Here is a 22,323-nt window from a genome sequence, read left to right as displayed (position 1 = left end):
ATGCGCTGGCCTGAACCATCATCGGGCGGCCATGCAAAGCCATTGTAAGTTTTCCTGCTCTTGTCCCTTTTTTCTTGTCCTTCACAGCAATCCACATACCTAGTGACAGTCAGTGATTCTCAAACTCCTGTTCCCCGTGGGACCTTGTAACATTTTTGTTGTCAACTCATTGTTCCTGTAACCTTGGCTTTTTATGCCTCATTTTTTCTCTTTGATTCCTGCTCCGTTTCCCAAAGTGACCCGTGTGTGTCAGTGTTGTAGGGAGATCTTTTACTGACAATGCTTTGGTTTGCTGTTCCCTTTCAAGTAGGCTTTGCAGTAATTATCTTTATTTAGGGGCGTAGCTATGTTATTGTCTGTGAAACCAACATTCCATTGATAATGTACACTTTTGTTTTCAGAAACAGCAGATGAATTCTTGTTTGGACCGTTGTGCTTTTTATTGTCCCTGAACTTAAAATTGGAAACCTCACATATGCAAATTCGGTTATGCTTGCTGTAATTATCAAAGTCTGATTCCTGTAGCGAGCATGTTCTGTTTTGCATTTAGATGTTGTAGGAAATGAGGACGGAGGATGAGCAAAATCAGGCTGGAGGCAAAGAGAATCATTTGGAATTTCATTTTTTTTTACTCAAAATAACAACTGCGTGTAAGCCACGAGAAGCAAAGCTTGACTGTGTGTAGTAGTGAGCAGTCGGGTGGCTGCGGACTTGCACAAATCTGGAAGGGTTCGGGTGTTCCTCCTTCGGGGAGACGTTAGTGAGAGTGGCCGTCAGGAAGGGCAGCGCCCGGAAGCAGTGGGTTGGAATGGCCGGACCACGCGCAGCGGACTCTGACTCGTCACCATTAGGACTTGTCTGCAGCCGAGAAAAATAGCTCGTGTGCATCCCTATCAGATGACCGTTGCGTGGATAATGCCCTGGCAGGTATTTGCATAAACGAGGAGTGCAGCGGGCTCTCGGCCACCGAGGACTCGGCTGGGGTTCAGAAGATCGCCCCGTCTTTGGCATTGCAGGTTGCAAGTGCGATGCAGGAACAGTGCGACTCTGTTTTTCTCCAGTGCCTGCATGGTTTCTGCACGTGTCTCTAATCTCTCCCTCTAGCTCCCTTCTGGGTCCGGTGGTCTGTAGCCTGTGCTCTCGATGAGACAGCCCATCGAGACGCGTCACGCTGACAGTAAACGAGTTTGAATTGTACTCGCAGCCTTTCTCCCCACACTCTCCTCACCAGTGCTTTCACCAGGCCGTGTGGTAGGTGGGGAAAAAGCCATGTGAGCTTGGGTTTTAAAGTAATTTAAATTCCATTCCAAGGGAAATTACACTGCTTAACTCACTATTGAAAGAAGATGTTGGGAACATTTCTGCGCATTAAGTCACCTCCAGAGGATAGCCGAACTTGGCAAGGCCGTCGGCTTGGCACAGGCAGCGCACCTCTCATCCAGCCGGGGCTGCACTTGGGGTTTCCAGTGACTTACGACGGTCTGTTCTTCTGACAGCGGCTGCAGAGCCCGGTGGAAACAAAGACCTTCGGGTGGTAGCGAATGCCCAGAGTCTGGGGGAGCGGCCCGATCGGTTTAGCAGAGGAGGTTCTAAGAGACGGGAGGCTCGGGGAGGTGGGTGGTCTGAAGCTCGGGGCCTAATGTGGCCCTGGCGACACAACGTCCTGAACTCAGACACATGGCACGTAGCTCACGATGGATGTTCTTCCAGGAGCCTGCAGGTAACCATAGGGATACTGCATTGCACTGACTTCCAGGTGCGTGTCTGTCCACAGTTTTACGTCTCTGACGTTGGGAGCTGTCGTGCAACCGATGTCCTGACATAGCTTGCTCACGGTGCTCCCGTTGGTACGTGACATGACGGTGCATCTCCTGCTTCCCGAGTGTGCCCGACACCCAGTGAACTGTGGTCGTAATAGTGATTTTACGGCTGTTTATTAAGCTCCCTGTGTGCCAGCAGCCATTCCAAGGCCGCATGTAGTATCATGAAATATTCACAATTCGGGCGGTTTATAGCTTTCCGGTCAGTTCTGGTCCTTTGTTTCTGGGGGTCTTCCTAATCACAACTAATTGGCGTACAGTGTAGAAATGGAGGCACATCCATAATTGAGCCCATTTCGCCTCGCATAAAAATGCTCATCCTAGCCCTGGCTGGCGTAGCTCAGTGGATTGAGTGCAGGCTTTGAACCAAAGTGTTGCAGGTTCGATTCCCAGTCAGGGTACATGCCTGGGTTGCAGGCCATGACCCCCAGCAACCCCACATTGATGTTTCTCTCTCTCTCTCTCTCCCTCCCTTCCCTCTCTGAAAATAAATAAATAAAATCTTAAAAAAAAAGCTAATCCCCTGATGTTTTCAGCTGTGATCCAGTGGGCATGCAGAAGGCATCCACGGAACCAGGGAAACCGTCACGTTTATTTTGGGGGGATGGGGAGGGTTGGGGTGGGAGGGTTCTTTCCAGTTCTGTCTTTGATGGTTCCATGTAGTCCCTACAAGGGCTGCGATAGTCCCACGACAAGGTGTCACGACTTCATTCTCTCCCTCTACCTTTAGCCACTGGCTCTTCTGTAGCCGACGGAGCCTTCCAGCCCACACTGGGGCGGCCCCGGTTTGGGAATGGTGGCTGACTGTGGCCGGACGAGGAGTGAATGGGAAGTTCAAAGGCATTCACGCCTCCCAGCTGGTTCTCAGCAATCCCCCGCCATCCTCCGAGCGGGTATTCAGAGGGTCCGGGGGCCAGTGCACCTCCCAGAGCCATGGCAGAGCGGCAGACTCAGGAGTTTCCAAACTGATCTGACAGATTGGGGTGCTGCCCTGCATTATCGAAACCTGGGTCTTGACAGAGTGACTTACAGAGAAGTACGGCCCAAAGGAAAAATCATCTTGGGCCAAAGAAGGCTAACATTTATCAGAATTAGAAGGAAATGTGACATCTTTTATACTCTATCTCATTTAGGTCGCTAGGCAAAATAAAAAGGTCAGTTTTTCCTCCTTCCTTCCTAGTGTCTAGCCCTGCGCCTTGTATATAATAGGCCCTCCATAAATGAATGGCCGGGTCTCTGTTTCCAAAGGCCCTGGAGTGTATTGCAGTGTTTCTGACCTTGCCTTTCACTTGAACCCCCTTGCCCAGTCTGTCCTGTGGTCTCAGTCTTTGAGGACTGAGTTGTCTACCTAGAAGGCCATTGTGACAAGCCGAGTTTTGGTGATGTGGGAGAGCAGGTGGACGTGTCGCCTTAGGATCACGTGTTGATGTCTCCTGGCCTTCCTTTCCTCGTCCTTAAAGTAACGACGCTGTACTCATGGCTCCCTTGGGGGGCGGGGTGGAGGACCGGAAGGTAAACGAGTGAAAAGTGCTTCAAAACATCACCCGTAGACACGTCAGGTATTCCTCTTAGGCAGTACATTTGGGTTTCGTGAGGGCTGTGTTTTGTCGGAAGACAGCAGGTTTCACGGCATGGCCTTTTCCAGGTGGCCTGGGCAGGTGGGCTCCCACGTAGGAGACTGTTCTGCGTGGTGTGGGCCCAGCTCCCACTTAGAGATGCACAGGACCCACGCCCGTGTCATGTGCTGAGAAACCCAATAAATGCTGGTCATAGCAAGGTCCAAGGCTTTTGCTCCCCTTGAGAGACAAGCCATGCTGTCCCTTTTCCTCCACCGGACGTGGTAGTCTGTGTGAATGTCTCATTTCATCCAGAATGACTTGGATACCCCGGGCCAGTGTCTACATCACAGCATCTGGAGGCCATCACTACTCGGGCAGCCCCTCTTCAGGGTCAGGGTCACTTGCATTTGACCCTTCTCGTATCTCCTTTCCGGTTCTTCGGAGAAAAAATTAAACTATGGCCCTTTAGTCTTGAATACTGCTGTGCCGTCTTCCTCTTCTCCACGTCCAGCAACATGGAAGAGAACAGGACGCATGTCCGAGGTTTGTCTCTTTAAACCGAGGAAGGAAGGCAGTGGGTGTTTTGTTCCACGTGCTGTGGCACAACCCTGTGTCCCAGCTCCTTTAAATTCCCAGTGCTCAGTCTGCAGTGTCCGCTGTTGTCAGAGGTCACCACCGTCAACTGTGACAGCGTGGTCTGTCTAGGTATTAAGCCGATGCCAGTTTCCTTCAGTCTAAGGAGGAACATTGTTAGAATCTGTAATTAAGTCGGTATCTTCCCACATGTCACGTACAGAATAAGAAGTTTGAGCTTAACTTGGGACTCCAGGTTCCAGGCTCCTCCTTTGGCGGGACGTGGGGGTCTCTTTGGGGGCCTTCCCTGACCCACGCCCGCTGAGCTAACGACCCCCTGCTGGCCACCCGGACAGCTGGAGTCCGTGCTGGTCTCCGGGTTCCTGAGGGTGGGGTTCTCCCTGTGACCCTTGTCTGGCTCCGCGCCCTGGTCAGCGGGGGTCTGAGTGAGTGCGTGTTGCAGGAAGGAACGGAGGGGGGGGAGAGAGAACGGAGGGAAAGAGAGAAGATCATCAAGAGAACTTCTATTTATTTATTCATGATTGCTTCATAACGACAATTGCCTTTGTTAATTAACAGTTCTATGTAGAAGTCCCAAGGCTAACCAAGTCACCGATATTAAATACACTCAGTCTACAGTCACTCGTTCTGCAAGCATTTTCCGAGCGCACTCAGTGTGTCAGACCAGTCGGAGCCATGTGGCGGGGATGGTGGGGGGAGGGGTAGAGTTTTCACCCTCTCGGAACTCAGACAGGAAGGAGTACCTGGATGTGGGAGCGGGTGTGTGGACAGGTACTACAGCGCCACCAGCCGGAGAGTCTCCCACCCCCCAGCGGGGCAAGTCCAAGGGCTCCCGTGGGAGACGAGTGGGAGTCCAGTAGATGAAACGGGGGCGGGGAGGCAGTCTCGGCAGAGGACTGGCCCACCCTGCAGAGACAGGGAGGTGTGGACAGGGGACACCTCAGAGGGCAGCCCGAGAGGGCAGGCGCTGGAGAAGACAGTGGAAGACTCGGTCGGGACCAGGTCCACTCTCAGCCGCAGCCTCTCCCTCCAGGCCAGCGCTCGGCTGTCTCTTTAAAGGCCATGCCTCTGCATTGCTTCCTCATTCAGGAGTCCCGGGAAGAGCTGGTCAGAGCGTACTGTCAGCAGGGCACGTTCCAAAATAAAGGATGTATTTAATCCGTTGTTACAGATGTCCTCCTCTGTTCGCATCCGATGAACTCTGAGCAGGCCGAGGGGCCTCCCTCACGAATCTCTGTAGCGTGCTGGAGTTTCATCTAGTCTCCAACTCAGGCGTCTGGTCAGGACAGGGGCTGGGAATAGCAACCATTGATACAGTCCTGGTGATGATGAATTTAAACAGTGCCAGAAGAGAGGACAGATGACTCAACTGTGTCCTTGCACGGACGCCCCAGCAGTCTGCTTTGCGTACCTGGCTGTCTGCTGTCTGTAAGAGCGGCTGGAGCAAGCGGGGAAGGGCTGATTGTGAGTATCCGAGAGAGGGCTGGGCGGGGTGGGGATGGAGCCTTGAAGCGTGATCCCTTTTCTCTCTCACTTCCTGCTCTGCCTCCGAAAAGGAAGGAATGAGCGCTGACAGATCACAAGAGGGACTGCCCAACCTGAGAGCCTCATTTCCTGCAGCCTCTGGGCTGTATAGTGAGAGTTGTCATTCCCTCTAGTTTGACTGGTGTTCTTCCTCCCTTGGCTGCTGCCCCAGTGGGTCCTTGGGCAGTGCCCAGGGGTGGGGCAGGCAGGAGCAACCAGGAAAGGATTGACCCAAGAGGACTCCCTCATCTCCTGCCACTGCCCGCTAGTAACAGCCCCAGGGCGAGTCCCTGGAACACACTTGTGCCGGCCCAGGCAGCGTGTGGGTGAGGCGTGCACGCCTGACCTGCTAGGATGTGGACTCTGGGCTTCTGGGGTTTCACTCCCCGGGACGTCAAGTGTGAACATCAGGATGACAGATGCTCACCTGCCAAAATTTCTCCTGGAAGGACCAGTCACCTGAACTTCTGCATAGCGAGGGCAACCTCAGCTCACATTCGAATTTCTCCTTCGTGTGGGGACTACATCAAGCAGTTGGTTAGTGTTCAGTTTTGTCTTTCACGTGGAATGTTTTTCCGTGGTATTCTTTTCTCCATTAACCAGATGGAAAAACCCAGAGGACTGGAGCCCTCCGTGTCCAAGTCAGCCTGGGTCAGGGGATGCCCATCGGCCGCATACTGCTGTTAGGGACCCAGTGCCGGAGCTGAGACAGACTGCAGCAGAGCCTCCTGGCGCTGCCCGGGGGTGGGTTGGCTCCAGTTGCATGGGAAGAGAATAATGAAACTCCATTATCATGGAAGAGAACGTTCTCAGAGATTCGGGCCAAACAGAAGAATCTTTAAGTGTGACCTGTGGGCGAAAGTTAAGTTCATTGTGATAATAAGCTTTTTGGGGAGGAGCGTGATGAGATGAAATTAAAGGCTTCTGGCAGCGCCAGGGAAACCTGCAACAATATCCTGTAATGAATTATTGAGGAATATCGCAGTCGTTCTGAGCCTCGGGATGGGATGCGGGAGGAAAACTCAACAGTGGAAACCATGGCACAGGGCTTCACACTTTCGTGCATGTTCGACAGACACCTGTAGTACGGGCTTGTTCGTCAGATGGCGTACAAGGAGGTGACATGCCAGGTGACATCCTCAGGGAAAGAACAATGGACGGATTTGTCACTGTCCTTCCTGTTTTGCTTTCTGTTCTCAAGGGTCATTGTTTAATATACAATAAGTTCAGCTCTGAGTAAAGAAAGCCCTTGGAAAAATGAGAATGTGGGTAGGTTTTAGAAAGCAGGCATGTGGTCTAAAAGGGCTTCATTCTGTGAGTCCTCATTTGCTAACAACATCTGGTCGTTTGACCTCGGGAAAGATGTAAAAAAGAACCACAATTTTGTGATTGCTATTCCCTCACTGGTGATATTGGCCTTGATCATGGATTTTAGCTTCGGCAGGTCATTGTCGAGCACTTTGTGTGTCTAGCGTGCCCTGTTTGTGGCCACAGTTGAAACATGACCGACATCGTTGCCGTGCTGGAGATGGTACCCGGGTGTACCAGCTCCAAAGAACGCACTTACAAGTATATTGTTAAGTGGGATGGGTAAAGAGCTGTTCTTCTGTAAGATTACTCCTTTTTTCTTACTTAGTTTGTATTATAAATACATTGCAAAATCTTAGATAATATTCATAGTTTATAAAGAGAGATTTTTAATTTTCCCATTTAACAAGTTGGTTTAGTTTGCTTTGAATTAGTTTTGTACCAAAAAAAATAAGCATCATTTTCAAATGAATATTTTTGGCCTGGGCCTCAGAGAGCAACTGGCTTTCATGACATGATGTTTACCATTCTTACAATTTACTCTGGGAGAAGCAGGCTAATTAGATGTTGTGCTTTTTGTTCTGCTTCTAAGTGACGAGCTAAGAGAGAAGGTTTTAGGTGGCTAGGTGCAGGCACATTTCAAATAACACCGTGGAGACGTTAATCATTGTCATGTCATCTGCTAAAAATAAGATTATATACTCATATGTTCTCTTGCTAACATTTTCTAAATACTAGAGACATTTTGAGGTGCTATGCAAGAATTCCAGGCAGGTAAAAGTTACTGTGTGGAGCATCTTGAGTCAAATTCATTGAGTTCTCATTTTTACGTTCCTCCTCCAACATCCTCGCTCACTATTGTTAACCACTGGTTTGCAAATGAGGTAGCCTCTGACTGAGCAACCCTGGAAAAGTCCAGATAATGCCACCTGAGCAAGGCCGCCAGGGGACCTCGGTCACTTGCCACCTCGTCCTGCAAGGCCACTCGCTGATACAACACCCAGGCTCTGCAGATACTTCCTGACAAGGGAGAATACATTGTGGGAATCATTTGATTTATTTATTTTTAAAAAAAACTGAAATGGAAACAGACATCATAACCATCCTCACTGTTGTGAGCTCTCTAGAAACACTTGTGAGAACCTCAGGATTTGGGATTTTGTCGTTTGGGAAACTCGGCCTCTTCCCTCCTGAGCTGGCCTCCCTCTGTGGTTCTCCAGGTTGGAGCATGCAAAGCCTCGGTCTTTGGGGCCAGGGAATGCGGCCTGTGAGTGAGCAGAGGTGGAGCGGGTGTCGGGGGGTGGGGGCCTGATCTGAGTCACAAAAGGCGGATGGATGTTTACCGTGCAGACAGGAGGGACCTGGGGGCAGAATTTGGAATCCCTTAAGGTTTATGAGAAGATTCTGGAAAAATAATGCTGTGTTTAATAAAATGTTATATTCCACGAAAATGAGAATAATACACCCTAAAATACTGTACTTAGAAAGTTAGGGAATTATCAGTTCTAGGAATAATGGGGAGGGGCAGTTATTTTGTAGGAAAACCTCTCCTTTGGGTTTCCGTGCCTGACCAAGTCTTCCTCCTCCTTTCCTTCTGTCCACAGAGCTTGAACTAGATGCAGCCAGTGCCCTTTGGAAATTTACCTTTCGTGTCTCTAATTAGCAAGCCCTGTATGTCCGGAGTTCTGTTTCCTGAACATTCTACTTGTGCTTTAAACAGAGAAATTAGAAAGGAGATGCAGGTGGTCCTTGAAGAAACGCTGTATTTATGTTCAGAAACTTGAGTTCCCTTTCATTTGTGTGTGCACAGGTAAATATATATATGTATATTTGAAATAACAAGCATTCTTTGAAGTAGGCTAGAGCCAGCTAAAGCTCTTTGCACACAGACCGACCGCTTTGTAAAAGTCAGCGACTAGGGGAGGGGCCGGGGAAGTGGATGGCCTCTTCTGTGATCGGGTAGACTTCTGTTCTGAACGGGTTGTATTTCTTTTGGCTGTTCGACGTGGCCATTAAAAGGTAAAGTATGGAGGTGATTTTTCCCTTGTGGCTCAATATATCTACTGCTACAATAAAAGACTTCCAGCTCAGAAAGCTTGAGGAAAAAAATGTGAAATTTAAACACAAATATAAAGTAACTCTCTGAGGGATTCCCACTGTGTATTGTGTTAATTACTATAGGAGAATTTTTAGCCTCAAAACCCAAGTATCAGGTTCTGGACCTAGAACCTGAACCAAATCCCTAACAATTCCTAAGAATTTGGTTCATAGAATACTTTAAATTTCACTTTAGTTGTTTTCACAAAATGTTGGGGTTCAGTGACTACTTGTACTAGCTCACCAAATTTTAATCATTTGGGAAGTTTTACAGTGTTATATAAAGGTTTTTGATGATCTCAAAATAAAAATTATGAAGAGTCGACATAACTTTTTAATATATCATGGGAAATATTTAAAAAGTAATACTCAAGGTTAGTATTTAGAAAGCATTGCTTTTTTACTGAAATACGGTGGTCCCCCATTATCTGCGGGGTTAGGTTCCAAGACCCCCAGTGGATGCCTGAAACCACGGACAGTACCAAGCCCTATTACACCCTGTTTTCCTGGTACAAACATACCAATGACAATGATGAATGCCTTTTCCATCTTAGCGAAGAGCTTACCGCACACTGTGGTCACACTCTTGCAGTCTGAGGTGCAGCCGCAAAACTGGCATGGGTTTGCTTGTCCTTTCACAATGTGATGGAGAGGGGAATCGGTCTTACTGTGGGTCTTAGTAACTACAGCATGCGATTTCCCCCCGTCCTTGTTCAGTTGAGAACCTTCACCTTTTCCCTTAGAAGGAGCACTTCATGACTTGTCCGTGGCGTGTCTGAATGGCCAGCCTCACCACGCTCACACTTTGGGGCTGTTAGGAAGTGAAATAAGGGCCACTGAACACGAACACCGAGGAGCCCGGACAGTCCGGGTGACAGCAGAGACAGCTACTCGGTGGCCAGTGGGTGGGCAGGTGGGCGGGGCCTGCAGCACGGAGACGCTGGGCGAAGAGAGGGTTCCTGTCCTGGGCGGGATGCAGCAGGGGGGGGGGGGGGGGCGAGACTTAATGTGTGGGTTGTTTAGTTCTGGGATTCTCCACTGGATAGCTTCGGGTTGCAGTCGGCCACAGGTGACTGAAACCATGAAAAGCAAAACCACGGGCAAGGGGGCTGCTGTAATGCCATTAACAAGCTTTTCCATCCATCTCTGTGTAATGTATTCACTCACTAACTGTTCAGCTTGTGCGGTTTTCTAAGAAATTGTTTATACAAAGGCAATAGTATGAAAAATATTTAAGCTTTTATTCCTGGGCTGTATTTACATTCTTTTATTTTTTTTGGTATAAAGAGCAACTCTTTTCACATATTCACTTCACCTACAGATTTATATCCTGTTCTTTCATTAAAAAAAAAAAAGAGCTACCTCATATCCACCATTGCCGTCAGCTCTGTATGTCACAAGTATTTCCTGCAGTAGTTTTCTTAATTCAGACAATGCTGAGCAGAACCAATATTTTTAATGAAAGTGGGAGTAGCAAACAGTCAACTTTTGATTCACTGGCTCAGAAGCACTAGCACATCACTCCTCTCAGAATCGTAACAAATGAGGGATTTGTGAACTAAAACTTTAAAACATCCTGCTTCTGTTGTGGAGTGGGGCAGAGTGAGAGAAGGGGGGTGACAAATTGATAATAATGAAGACAGGAAAAGAAAAGGCAGGTGAGAAAGGGAGGAATAAAAGGAGAAGATGCAAAAGAAATGATAGGAAGGGGCCATATTGATTCATTCATTCATTTGTAAATATTTCTTTTGTGCCCAATGTGTGAGGCTCTGGGAATTTTAAACAGAATCAAACTAGTCCTTCTGCTCTTCTGATGGGTAACATTGTCATCCCGCCCACTGGACTGATGGGAGGGCGGATGAAACAAAAGTGGGACTGGGACGGAGAGAAAGGAGGGACAGAGGCAGGAGCAGGGACACACGGAGACCAGATGCCTAAGGAGAGGAGAGATGGAAGGTCACCTTCTACTCACTGCTCTCCCTGGCACCACCCCGCCCCACCTCCCCTCTTCCACACCCGCACAGCACCTGGGTTTCGTTTCTGGCCTCTTCTCTGATCCCGTTCTGGAGAGTGACCCTCAGGGCTCACCGAGGACCACACCCATGCACCCATCCATCTGTAAGAAATAGACGTTTATTAGTCCTGTCCCTGCGCCCGGCTGTGGTGGACACGGAAATACCGTGCTAACCGAAACACTGTCTTCGCCTCCTGAGTGTTGCACAGTCTGGCTGTGTGTGGTGTCGCGTAAACGGGCAACAAGGATCCCGGCGATAAATGCTGCCACAGAGAGAAGTAAAAGGCAGCGAAGTCTGGGGGCCAGGTGGAGTTTCCTGGAGGAAGAGAAGGCCACGTGGACATTTCCCTGGTCAGCGCTTCCTTTTTAAAACTTCCTTCAGAATAAGCTCATTTGGTAAAAAAAACCCTTTAATTTGCTTCACACTTCAAAATTTTTTTTTTCAATTTTCATTTGACTTGAAAGTTAGCAATTGAGATCTCTTGGACCTGGTGTTTCATTGGTGGATTGCTTCAGGTAAATTCCTGATTATACTTTAAAAATACGTATTAAAATTTATATGCCCCCCCATTCATACCCATTTTAAAAGTTTAAAGTTACAAAAAGAAAACACAGGATTTTTTTTGTTCTGCATTTTTACCATCCATTTTACACATAAATACATGTGGGCAGTGCCCTGATTCAACTTAATGTGAAACAGAACCCCTGAAAGCAGTTTAACTGGCTTGTGTCTAAAATATGTGTGTGCGCACCAGTTTAGGTCCCGGTTTGAAGCTGCAGTTTTGTCAGACTTCGGGGGAACAGTGCCAACTCCTGATGGGCTGCACTGGATTTCACAGGAAGGCTCTCTGGAGCGGGGGACGTCTCGGAGGACTCCGGGCCTTTTTATACTTTATGTTCTTTCACATAAACCTGATTTAGGGAAGCTCGTTGCTGCTGCTTTTCTCCTTACAGAGACTTTACAACACGTCGCGCCCATGTACACCACGGGCTCATCTCAGGTCTGCAGCGGCCTCTCCCGGTCTCTTCCAATCTCTTCCAATGCGATGTGCTTTGCTCTGTTTCGTCCTGGGCTTCCGTCTCCAGCCCTCTCTGCTCCCCCGGAGTCCAGGTGCCCTTTCTTAGGCCTGGCCTGGATGTCTAATGGGCCATTTCAAATTTCATGTAACTTTGCAACAAAACTATAGGACCTCCTCCTAACTCCCTGCAACCAGCCTGTTCCTTTCGGCCATTTCTTTTTAAAAATGTGTACCCAGGCTTAATAAAGAGCCTCTTTTGGCAAAGGCCAGGAAGACACGGGGTGCCAGCGGTGTGTTTTCTGGCTTGGGGTTGCCCTCTGTGCCGTGAGCACCAGGAGCGGTGGCTAAGGACCCTGTCAGACCTCGGTCTAGGACATCAGCTTCAGGTTTGGACCCCGAGACCCGCCGTGCTGGGTCTCGTCCGGTTGTGTGTCCTGAACTCCGCTCTGGATCCATCGAACTGGCTGCCGTGCTCAGAGGCCGCCCAGCCTCCTGCGGCGTCACTGTCCTGCCTTGTGACTCGGACCCCCCGGATTTTCACTCCGCAGCCACGGACCAGGGTGCCGTTGCTTCTCTGTCTCTGAGGATTGCACAAAGCTCTTCTGTAAACGGCAACTGCAGTCTTCTTGTTCAGGCCTTAAACTTGAACCTTGACTCTTTCCATTCCCCTTAAGCAGCCCATCGGTAAGTCCGCTGGCTACCACCCACTTCGCTCCACTTCGACTGCCACCAGAATCCAGGCCACCATCATCTCTTGCTGGACTGTTACCCTAGCCCCCTAACCGTTTCCTCTGCCACCACCCTTGTCTCCCTGTAGTCCATTCTCTGCACCATGGCCAGAGCGATCCTTTCAAAATGGAAATCAGATCCATTCTCTCCTCGGCTCCGAACCAACCCAGGGCTTTCTGTTATTCGGAATAAAATCCAAACGTGGCTCTAAGTTCCCGTGTGACCTAGCGGCCTCTCTGGTCTCCTCTCCTGCCCTTCTTCTTACCTCCTCTGCCTGGACCATGCTCACCTTCCTGCTGTCACTCCTGCCCCAAGAACATCCCCCCTGCCCCCCCGCCCCCCGGGCCTTTGCCCTTGCTCCTCCTCCTGCCACAGACTTCTGTTACCCAGACAAGCACATGTTCCTTTCAGGTCTCTGCTGAAATGTCACCTACTCCTGAGAGCTTTCCTGAGCGCTTTGTCCTCTGTCCCTTTACCTGTTTCTTCCTTAGCATTGATCCACATGTGACATGTTTCTGTCACTGAGTTTTATCTGTTTCCCCCACTAGAACTGACACTCAATTAAGGCAGGTTTTTGGTTTTTATTTTCACTGCTCTTTTTTTCCACTGCTCTGTCCCCAACGCTGGCCTGAGGCATGGACGTGTGGCCAGGACCTGCATTTTCTTGTTCCAAGTCCAGTGCTGTTTCCGTGAGCCTATGTGGCCTTCCATGGGTTTTAAGTTCCTTAAGCGCAGTGAGAGCTAGCATCCTGTATTTCTTTTGCTGCCCTCCCCCTGCTTTCCAGGGCATAGGACCTCGCCGCATGCTCAGTGAGGGGTTCCCTGGGCCTCGTAACTGCCTCGGCTTGGACTGGGTGACTTCCAGTGCTCCCTGTGGTCTCTCATCACTTGGGTGCAAACTCGGGGTGCACTCCCCCTTTCCGGGACTTAAAGACAGGCTGCTGTTTGTTCCCCGTCCCATACACAGTGGCATTTGGAAACCACAGGCAGCTTCAGCGAGGAAGGGTCCCCTTCTCAAACAATAGATGATCTGGATTTTGGATTTTGAACATGTGTCGCCGCGTAACTTGATGGCAGAGGAACAGACCGAAATGCGGAGGCCCGGTGCCGTGTAAGGCTGATGCTTTTTACAGGGTGTTGGTATCGCTGTACTTAACCACCTGTGTTTGCACAGAAAGTGTGTCCTAGGCGTGTTCTTCTGCGAGTGAAAGAGCATCCAGGTTTGGCTTGATCTTATCTCTTCCAAAGCTGCTACTAATACGCCCCTAAAATTTGTTTTGAAAATGTTGTTCTCTTGCCAGCGAAGTGTCTCAGGTGACTCTGGTAATCCTGATCATCCCTCTTTGTTTTTGTTTTTTTTCTTTTTTTACAGGTACTCTGCAATGCTTTCACCATCTGTGATGCGGAGATGCAGGGAGTCGGTGTTGGCCTGTATCCTAGGTATGTGGATGGTGGTTCGTTTACTGGAAGAGACACCTTTAATTCCCACCCAGCCCTCCAGCCTTTTGGAGGTGGTGAGAAAGTCTGTTGCAGCAGCCAGTTCAAGAGCCAGTCTTGGGAGCTGATTACAAACGACAAGGAAACAACTGTATTGCCCCACGTTGTCCGCTGTGGCAGCGATCTTCAACTGGTGCGCCTCAAGAGTGTTTAAAACACGCCATACCTGACTCTCGGGGCGCTGACCTCTTCTCCCTTAGACCGTCATATTAAAAAAAATGACAACAGCCCACACAGCAATAGCCATCTGGTATAAACAATCAAAATTATACCTATTTTTTCAGTCAGATCAGCAAAAAATATATTTTTTGGTGTGCTGCAGAATTTTCGCAATTAGCTCACGTGTGTCATGCAGTGAAAAAGTTGAAAATCGCCGTGCTGGGGTATTCATGCAGAGGCAGACCTCAGACCTAGATTCTTGTTCTCGGGAACTTTGGGTGAGAAGTTGGGCCTTGTGGGTGCTAAGACACTGCCACGATGAGACTTGGTCGCTGCTCTCCCCTCGGCCCTGATCTTACCCCAACCTCCCAGGCCGAAGCGCTCGATCATCCCACCAGACCCACCGGGCTGCGGCGCTAGGGTCCATTTTGTCTTTTGACTTAGCACCCTTGAGCCCTATTGCTCTGGGAGGCCAGAACACCGCCTGTGGCTGCAGTGATGTTTGCCACCGAGCTACTGGACTGTCCTTCCGCAGGCTCTCCAGTCACTTCCGGTGGCATTTTGTTTTCACGTCGTTAGGGTCCAAATACAAATATAGTCTTTTTATAATCAACCGTGAGTCTGAGAATTCCTCCTCCTCTCTTACACCTTAGAAATGCCCTAAACCGCAGGCCCATTGGTACTGGTCCTCAAAAGTCAGTAACGTGGAATGTTCTAGCACTTCAGACCACCTGGGTCAAGTTCAGTCACCAGTACTGGTTGTGTGTCTGTGGGCAAGTCATTTAACTTTCATGTTACCAGTTTCTCCGTCAGTAAATGATCCTCGTAAGATTGTCGTGATGATTACATTTGATACACATGCCCAGCTGCTAAGAAGTGCCTTCCACACAGTAAATGCTCACTTCCAGCTCTTCTCATCATTGTCAAATATGGAGGCAGCTTAAATCCACCCCCTCTCCCAGACAGTAACAAATGCCCCTGCAAAGTGATGCGATCACCGGGCCACGGCCTGGAAGGCACCAGGATCTGGTCAGCAGACAGCCTTGGCTTTGCATTTAAGAGCAAGTTCTCCTAATGGTTCTTCATCGTAGCTGTGGGTGTCCCAGCAGAGGCGGGCGCCCCTCCAGAGGTGCCAGACAAATGAGGGGCCCCGTGGGCAAGGTCAGGGGCGTGTTGCCTGCAGTGATGACCGCTGCGTCCCATGACCTCCCACAGATTCTCTCTTCGCAGGTCAGTTTCTTTCCTGTCGTTTTATTGGGCTGTCTTAGTTCCTGGTGTCTAATGACACAGCTACCTCCTCCCCACCCGCACCCCTAAGAAGGACTCAAACATGTTTTTTTTTTTTTCTTTCACAAACTTCCCCAGTTAACCTCCATCTTGGGGAGCGTTTCAGTCCCTGTGAGGCGGGCTTGTGATGCGTCTGCAGACACCCCGAGGACTTGGTCTCTGGTGCACCGTGAGCCTTACCTGTCCCCTGCCCCAAGCCGAAGTGTCTCTCACCTGTTGTATTCATGAAACTGAGATGTTTGACTCCCTTTGCTGAGCCATGATGGTCTCCCTCTTTATTTTTTTTTTCTTTTTCTTCCCTCCAGTATGTCTTTGCTCAATCACAGCTGTGACCCCAACTGTTCGGTTGTGTTCAACGGGCCCCACCTCTTACTGCGCGCCATCCGAGACATCGAGGCCGGAGAGGAGGTGAGGAACCCGTGGTCCCCCTCCTTTCTCATCAGAGACCCTCTCAGTGTGACCCGTCCCTGAAACCAGTGAAAAGCTGAGGGACAGCTTCTCATTGTCCTCCTTCCAGGCAGAAACCATGTGATACCTCAATCCCGCAACCGACTCACCCATTGTTACTTGTCCTAGATTACAGATGGGCCAACTTTTTTTTAAAAGCACCATCTTCCTGGATGCTGACAGTCCTTACTATATTGGTGTGTGTGTGGGACAGCGTGTGTGTTTTGCACATATGACAGTTCAGTGACCTCTCACATTTCTGCAGCTGGTCGTCATCATCCCCTGGGACGAGAGTCAGTGAGTTAGTGAGTCAGGCTCACTAACGCCTGAGGCCACTGAGCACATTTTGATGGCGACCCGTTTTTACCCTTTCATTAAGAAAGCAAGCAAGCTTTTGGGTGTCATTGGGCCCTCAGAAACCTACCAGCTTATCTGGGCGCTCGTTCAAGCAGAGGTGGGAAGGGAATACAGGCCAGGGGACATGACCACCCGCAGTGCATTGGCCTTGACCCTTGCAGTTTTGCAGACTGTTAGGACAGCCTCTTTGATGAGCAACTTTCTCAGAAGTCCAAGGTCTGCAGACGGGCTGGCCACCTGAGCCTGCACAGGATTTGCACGGTCACTACCCCGAATCCTGGGTTATGGATGCTTACGCTTCGTGGAACTCTGTTTCCTTCTGCCTTCCAGTTTATTGAAGTGGATGTTTATTGCAAGGGAAACAGTATCGTAAGATTTTATTGCATTTAGGCGGCACTCGGCCAATAAAGCCTAAACTCAGAGGTGCCATATTTTATGTAGACGAGGATTTGGCCGTGATCAGACTGCCTCCAAACCGATTTTCAACTGGATAAGCTGTTGCTTCTACAGCCACTTACTGAATTTCCAGTCTTCGGGACTAGGGGCATGGGATATCTGTCAGCAATCTAGGGAACGGAGGTTTTTTGTTCTGGGGCCATACGTGAAGCGGTTCGGGACAGGTAAGAAAGGGGACTGGTACACCCACTTTCGGCACGTTGGTTTCAGAGCCGAGAGATGGTGCTGCTGTAGGTGATCGTGATTACGATGTGGCGAGGATGATGGCGTTGTTTCGGGAAATGTTATAAAAGCACAGGTTACTTGATAAGCAAACAGGAAACCCATTAGACATGATTGGAATTTTCAGAAACAGCAAAGACATTTTTTGACGCCTAGTTTTCTGGGCGTGGCTGCCAGCCACCCTCCCCGGTCGGTTCTTCATTTAGTCGCAAACACGCCTTGGTGCTCGTTTCGCTTCTTCACGCCCTTCTCTTTCCCCCTGTGGAGCGCCTGGCGAACCCTTCCTCTCGCCTGACACAAACTGGTTCTGCCCGGCGTCACGCTCTGCAGCCGCCACTGTTCCCCCCGCGGTTCTTGTCAAAGCACCTTCTCGACAAAGAGAGGGCTCCCCCCTGAGCCTTTCGTAGACCAGCAGGCTGAGGGGATGTTTTTCCGTACCACCGTGTGTCTCGGTGCAGGACGCCGTCTCTGCCTGAGGGTGCCTGTCAAGCCCCTCTCAGACACGTCTCTTCCGAAAAGCTTTTCCCAGTTGCCCGAGTTAAAGAGAGCCCTTTCCCTCCGACGTCTGGGGGTTATTACTATTTCTTGGCCTTCATTCTGGCCCTTTCCGTGACATCACTGCTCAACCACAAGCTTCATGGGGACAGGTAGTGGGTGTCTCACTTCTGTGTGTCCTTTCATACCGAGCACTGCGCCTTGTCCCCAGGAGTCATCAGGCACTGCTTGATGACTTGACTCTCTGTTCCACGGAGCGTACCGGAGACACCAGCAGCGCCTCTCCTTGGGGGCAGTGCCGGCCTTCCTCCCGGTGGAGCACCTGCTGATTGTGTGGGTCTGTTGCCCCATTGGATTGGGGTCCCCCGCTCAGTCCGTGCCTGTAGCCACCCCCAACACCTAAAACCCGTCCTGCACATTTCTAACTGCTCCCTTGGGGCAGAGGTAGGGGAAAAGGAGAACCGTGAGAAAAGGCATTAGGAGATTGATTAAGAGGCATACTTCCTTTTTGTTGTGCAAATATTTCCTTTAGTTAAATTGGCTGAGGAAGTAAACGTAGTGTATTTGAGTCAAGCCTGTAGTGTGGTGCACCCTGGCAGTGCGGGTGTCGTTTCGGAGACGCAACAGTGTAGCTCACTGTTACAGACTGCAGGGTGTGCTCAGCCCTGAAAGGCAGGCAGAAAATGAGCTGGGAGGCCCTTGGGGGCCCTTGTCCCACAGGCAGCAAGAAACCCCCAGAAATCTGCCTGTGGAGGAGGACGCGGTCGGACGCGGAGGACGCGGAGGATTCGGGCTTTAAGATGATCTCTCTCAAGACCATCTAGAAGATAAAGGGAGACTGCAGGTGGTGGGGCCAGCAGGGGACACTTAGCTGCCCGCCCCACAGTCCTGGTGCTGGCCCCATGCAGCCCCAGGATGGCGAGGGAAGCCGTGAGAGTCTGTCCGTTGGGCTTAAACGAATACCTGGGCTCCTGCTGCCCACCCGCTGCCCGGCACAGTCGTGCGTGAGCTTTGGCCCGTGTGATGCAGTGTTGGGTGAGTCGAGCGTGTTTCTCTGGTGTGGCATGTCCCAGATTTGTCGGCCTCACACCGGGCACATTGTCATCGCCCAACAACTACTGCCAGTTGATCGGATCTGGCCGCGGGGGCCGCCGGCGAAGGGCCGCTGGGCCGGACTGGGAAGAAGTGTCCCAGAATTAGCCCCGGAGGGAGCACAGGTTGGCTCCTTCCCATCTCGCCGCATGGAAGGCACCGAGGGTGGGAGACCCTGACGAAAGAGGAAAGGTGTGGACACCTCCCAAACTTACTAAGGGGCTGTTTTTGAAAGTGGGCCCGGAAATGGGTTGTTTGGAATTTGGGACACAGTGTTCTTGGTAAACAGGAGGTGCTTGCCTGACAGGCCTTCACACCCTGGAGGCAGCCCTGGCCTCAGAGCATGAAGCAAGAGGAAAAGATTTAGGGAATTAGCAAGTGGCCCTGGTCTCTGTGGAGGGAGCCCAATTGTCACAGACACTGCTTATCATGGGTGTGAGTGTTTTAGGTGCGACGGTGCCAGGGCGGCTCCTGAAGAAGTGGTCCCCCACAGCTCCCCCCCACCCCCTGCCACCCCAGCCCCCAGAAGCATGGGCAGCAGCTGTGTCACTGTAAGAAGAGCAGCAGGCTCGAGTCAGAGATGTGGGCGCTAACCCCGGGTGGGTCCAAGCCCGTTGCTGGCTTGCCCTGTCCCGTGCTGCCTGTCCAGGTGGGTGCCCGGCCCCTCACAGAGGCTCAGCAATGCCCTGTCTGCATTTCCGAAGGGCAGGGACCCTTGCTTCTGCATGTGGAGCAGCCTGTTATAGGCGCTGAATGCGCGAGAAGCTAGGGAGAGCCAGCCAGCCAGATGAGGCTGTGGCTCCTGCCACCTGGTGATGGCCGTGGAGGACCTGACAGCTCTGGCTGGCGAGGCCGTGCCGGCTTCCCCGCCAGCTGCCTTGGGAGGCCCTCCGAAGCTGTGTTCACTGTCCGAGAGGATGGCCATCCTGCCAGGCCACGCGCTCAGACGCACACCATGGTGTGTCGTCGTAGCCCTGAGGTGCCTTCCTCCCACCTGGGAAGAACCACACGTGGAGTTTGTTGCCCTGGGGGAGTTGCTGTCGTCTCCCGCAGTGGCTAATCCCACCTCCTGCTCGCCTGCAGCACCCCCATCTTCCCCCACCACGCAGGCCCCATAATTACGTTCTCCATGTAAAAGCACATAAGGAATTAATTTATGCCATATGTCACGAGCTGATGTATGTTGCAGAACAGGGAAAACTAGGGCAGGGTGAGGGAGTTAGGAGTCCCGGGGTGGGGTGGGAACTGGGTGGTTATTTTAAATGGGTGGTCAGGGTAGACCGCAGTGAGAAAGTGAGAGGTGGTTGGAACTCAGAGATGAGGAGACCCCCATGGTAGAAGTTGGGGCGGAGGGCATAGGCCCGGCTGGTACACGGGCCTCTGGGTGGCGTGTGAAGACAGGCGGAGGCCAGGGGGCTGGAGCGGGGAGGGGAGGGGGCTCAGAGCTGGAACAAGCTGGACTTTGTGAGGCTTCCATCCTCTCACTACCTGTTAGGAAGGACAGGTTCCCTCTCAATTTGTTGCAGTCTAATGTTTTTGTAAAGTTTGATGAAAATGAATTACTCGGAAAATGAAATTTTAAAAAACACAGAACATAAAATCCTCATGTTTTATTATGAGAAGCCACAGGAAGTTTTCTCCTACCAAAGTTGCTAGACAGAGTTTGTAAATGTTCACTGGGCATTTCTTCACTCATGCCACGGTAGACTCATGACGTCACGGACCTGCAGTTGGCCGGGAAGCACCGTTTGAGCTTTGGGGTTTCATTGAGGGGATTGGCCTCAAAGCAGAGGGGGAGCCGTTGGAGCGCTTGAGCAGAGGAAAGATGTGCCCCAACTTCGGTTTTCAGAGCAGCCCTCGGAAGATGGGGCGCAGGGGGCCCGGGGAGAAGCAGGGAGGACCTCAGGTGAGACTTGCGTTTCACGGGCAGCGAGCGGTGGTGGCAGCTCCACCCAGGCCGGTAGCGTTGGAAAGGGCAGGAGTGGTTGGTCCCGGAAGTATTTTTAGGTTGAGCCCCCAGAATTCCCTGGTGGATTGGATGGAGGATGAAGATGAATTGCTGTCCCCTGAGACTGGCAGGCTCCAACTGAGATGCAGCAGGCTGGGGGGAAATCGGGAGTTGGATTTTGTGTGTTTTTGAGTCAGACTTTCAGCACCTAGGGGGCCTAGTCACGTGAGAAATGTGTGATCACCATGATGTCACCTGAAGACCTGTACCTTGGAGTGGGCTCTTAGGGACCCTGAGATGTCCCTGAAGTGCACCTCTCACCTATGACCTCTCACCATCCAAGCCAAATACCGTGGTTACTGTACTTGAAAGGGTCCCAAGGAAGTCGTTGAAGAGCCTCCATCAGTGATGCACCCTGACGTTAAATTCTCCCTATTTGGGAATTTTTCCACTTTGTTTTTCCGTCTGGTCACAAGTAAGACAACAGTCTGCTGATTGCAAAGAGACCAGATCTGGTTGACCGTGAAACCGCACGAGGCGGCTCTAGAACTGATTAGCACGTAGGAGCAGCCTGGCCATGTCCACCTGCCGCCCATCGGGTCGCTGAGATCATGTTGGCGTCTCTGATTACCAGTGATGAAGGAATTCATCAATGACACCTAAGTAGTACCGAGCGTGTAACAGCTTTGACACTTCAGTGTCCAGTGAATAAAAAAAGGTAAGGTGTAAAAGTTGCCTCGGACTCATGAGCCCAGTTGTTTAAAATAAATACATGTGCTCACCATGTAGCAGGTTGGAAGGTATTGCAAGAAAAATTTTACATGTGGTTCTTTGGCTGGAGACACTATGAGTAGTATCTCTCACGCTCACTTTTGGTGTGTGATGAAAGTAGGTTTTACTTGAATGATTAGCAATAGTAAGCACTTGTTAAAGACAGTGACCACAACAGCCCTGTGGCCCCTTTTCTCTCTGGCCTCGCAGCTCACCATCTGCTACCTGGACCTGCTGATGACCAGCGAGGAGCGCCGGAAGCATCTGAGGGCTCAGTACTGCTTTGACTGCGGCTGTGGCCGATGCCAGACCCGGGACAAGGTGAGTTGTGGGGAACCAGCTTGAAGATAACTTTCTGGTCTTGCCGAGAACTCCGCTTTTATGTCATTGATCCAAAAGTACGTGACCCTCGGCGCATAGTAGGTAACAGAAGTAAATGAAACAATGCATAGTGCTGCATATATTTTTTTACTAGAACTTTCATCACCGACCAAGCAATGAGAGGTTTGATCTCAGGTGAGGATGCATGGAGCTTAGCGTCTGGAGGGAATGTGGGCCTTAAACCTGTGTCACACCTTTGTATGCAAGCAGAGAGCAAAGGGGAGCCCCCCGAGGGATTTCCACCTGCGTCTCACCGTTCAGCACTGGCTCCCATGGCGACTTCTAGCTGTGAGAGAGGGGAGGAGAGTGAGTTTTCCTCTCAGCTGTTGTGCGAGGAAGACTGGGCAGGAGGAGGTGGTGAGTGGCTTTTGGTCGGCTGGTCTGCAGCATCTCCAGGTCCACCGAGACCATCTCTTCCCCCTTTGAGCTCACAGTCTGTTTGACGTTGTGTTAGGACGCCACAGAGGAAGAGCGCTAATGGGTGTGTGTGGGGGGTGGGGGTGTTTGCAGCCCTGTTGACTCACTCTGTATACTGTGTGTGTGTATG

At 50.8% G+C, this 22,323-nt stretch overlaps 1 protein-coding gene across 1 annotated transcript in view; it reads left to right on the top strand.

The window, feature by feature from the left end:
* Nucleotides 1–22,323, top strand: part of SMYD3 (SET and MYND domain containing 3) — a 446,130-nt gene that overhangs the window by 316,481 nt on the left and 107,326 nt on the right. The window contains exons 6-8 of the mRNA XM_028531246.2: nt 14,037–14,104; nt 15,913–16,015; nt 21,606–21,716. Coding sequence (XP_028387047.1) covers nt 14,037–14,104; nt 15,913–16,015; nt 21,606–21,716 — 282 coding nt within the window. The remainder of the gene's footprint in view (nt 1–14,036; nt 14,105–15,912; nt 16,016–21,605; nt 21,717–22,323) is intronic.

Source organism: Phyllostomus discolor, chromosome 15 (assembly GCF_004126475.2).
Source record: "Phyllostomus discolor isolate MPI-MPIP mPhyDis1 chromosome 15, mPhyDis1.pri.v3, whole genome shotgun sequence".
In the NCBI taxonomy this organism is placed as follows: Eukaryota; Metazoa; Chordata; class Mammalia; order Chiroptera; family Phyllostomidae; genus Phyllostomus; species Phyllostomus discolor.
The sequence above is the reverse complement of the archived record's forward strand: the minus strand, read 5'-3'. Positions and strand labels throughout refer to the sequence as shown.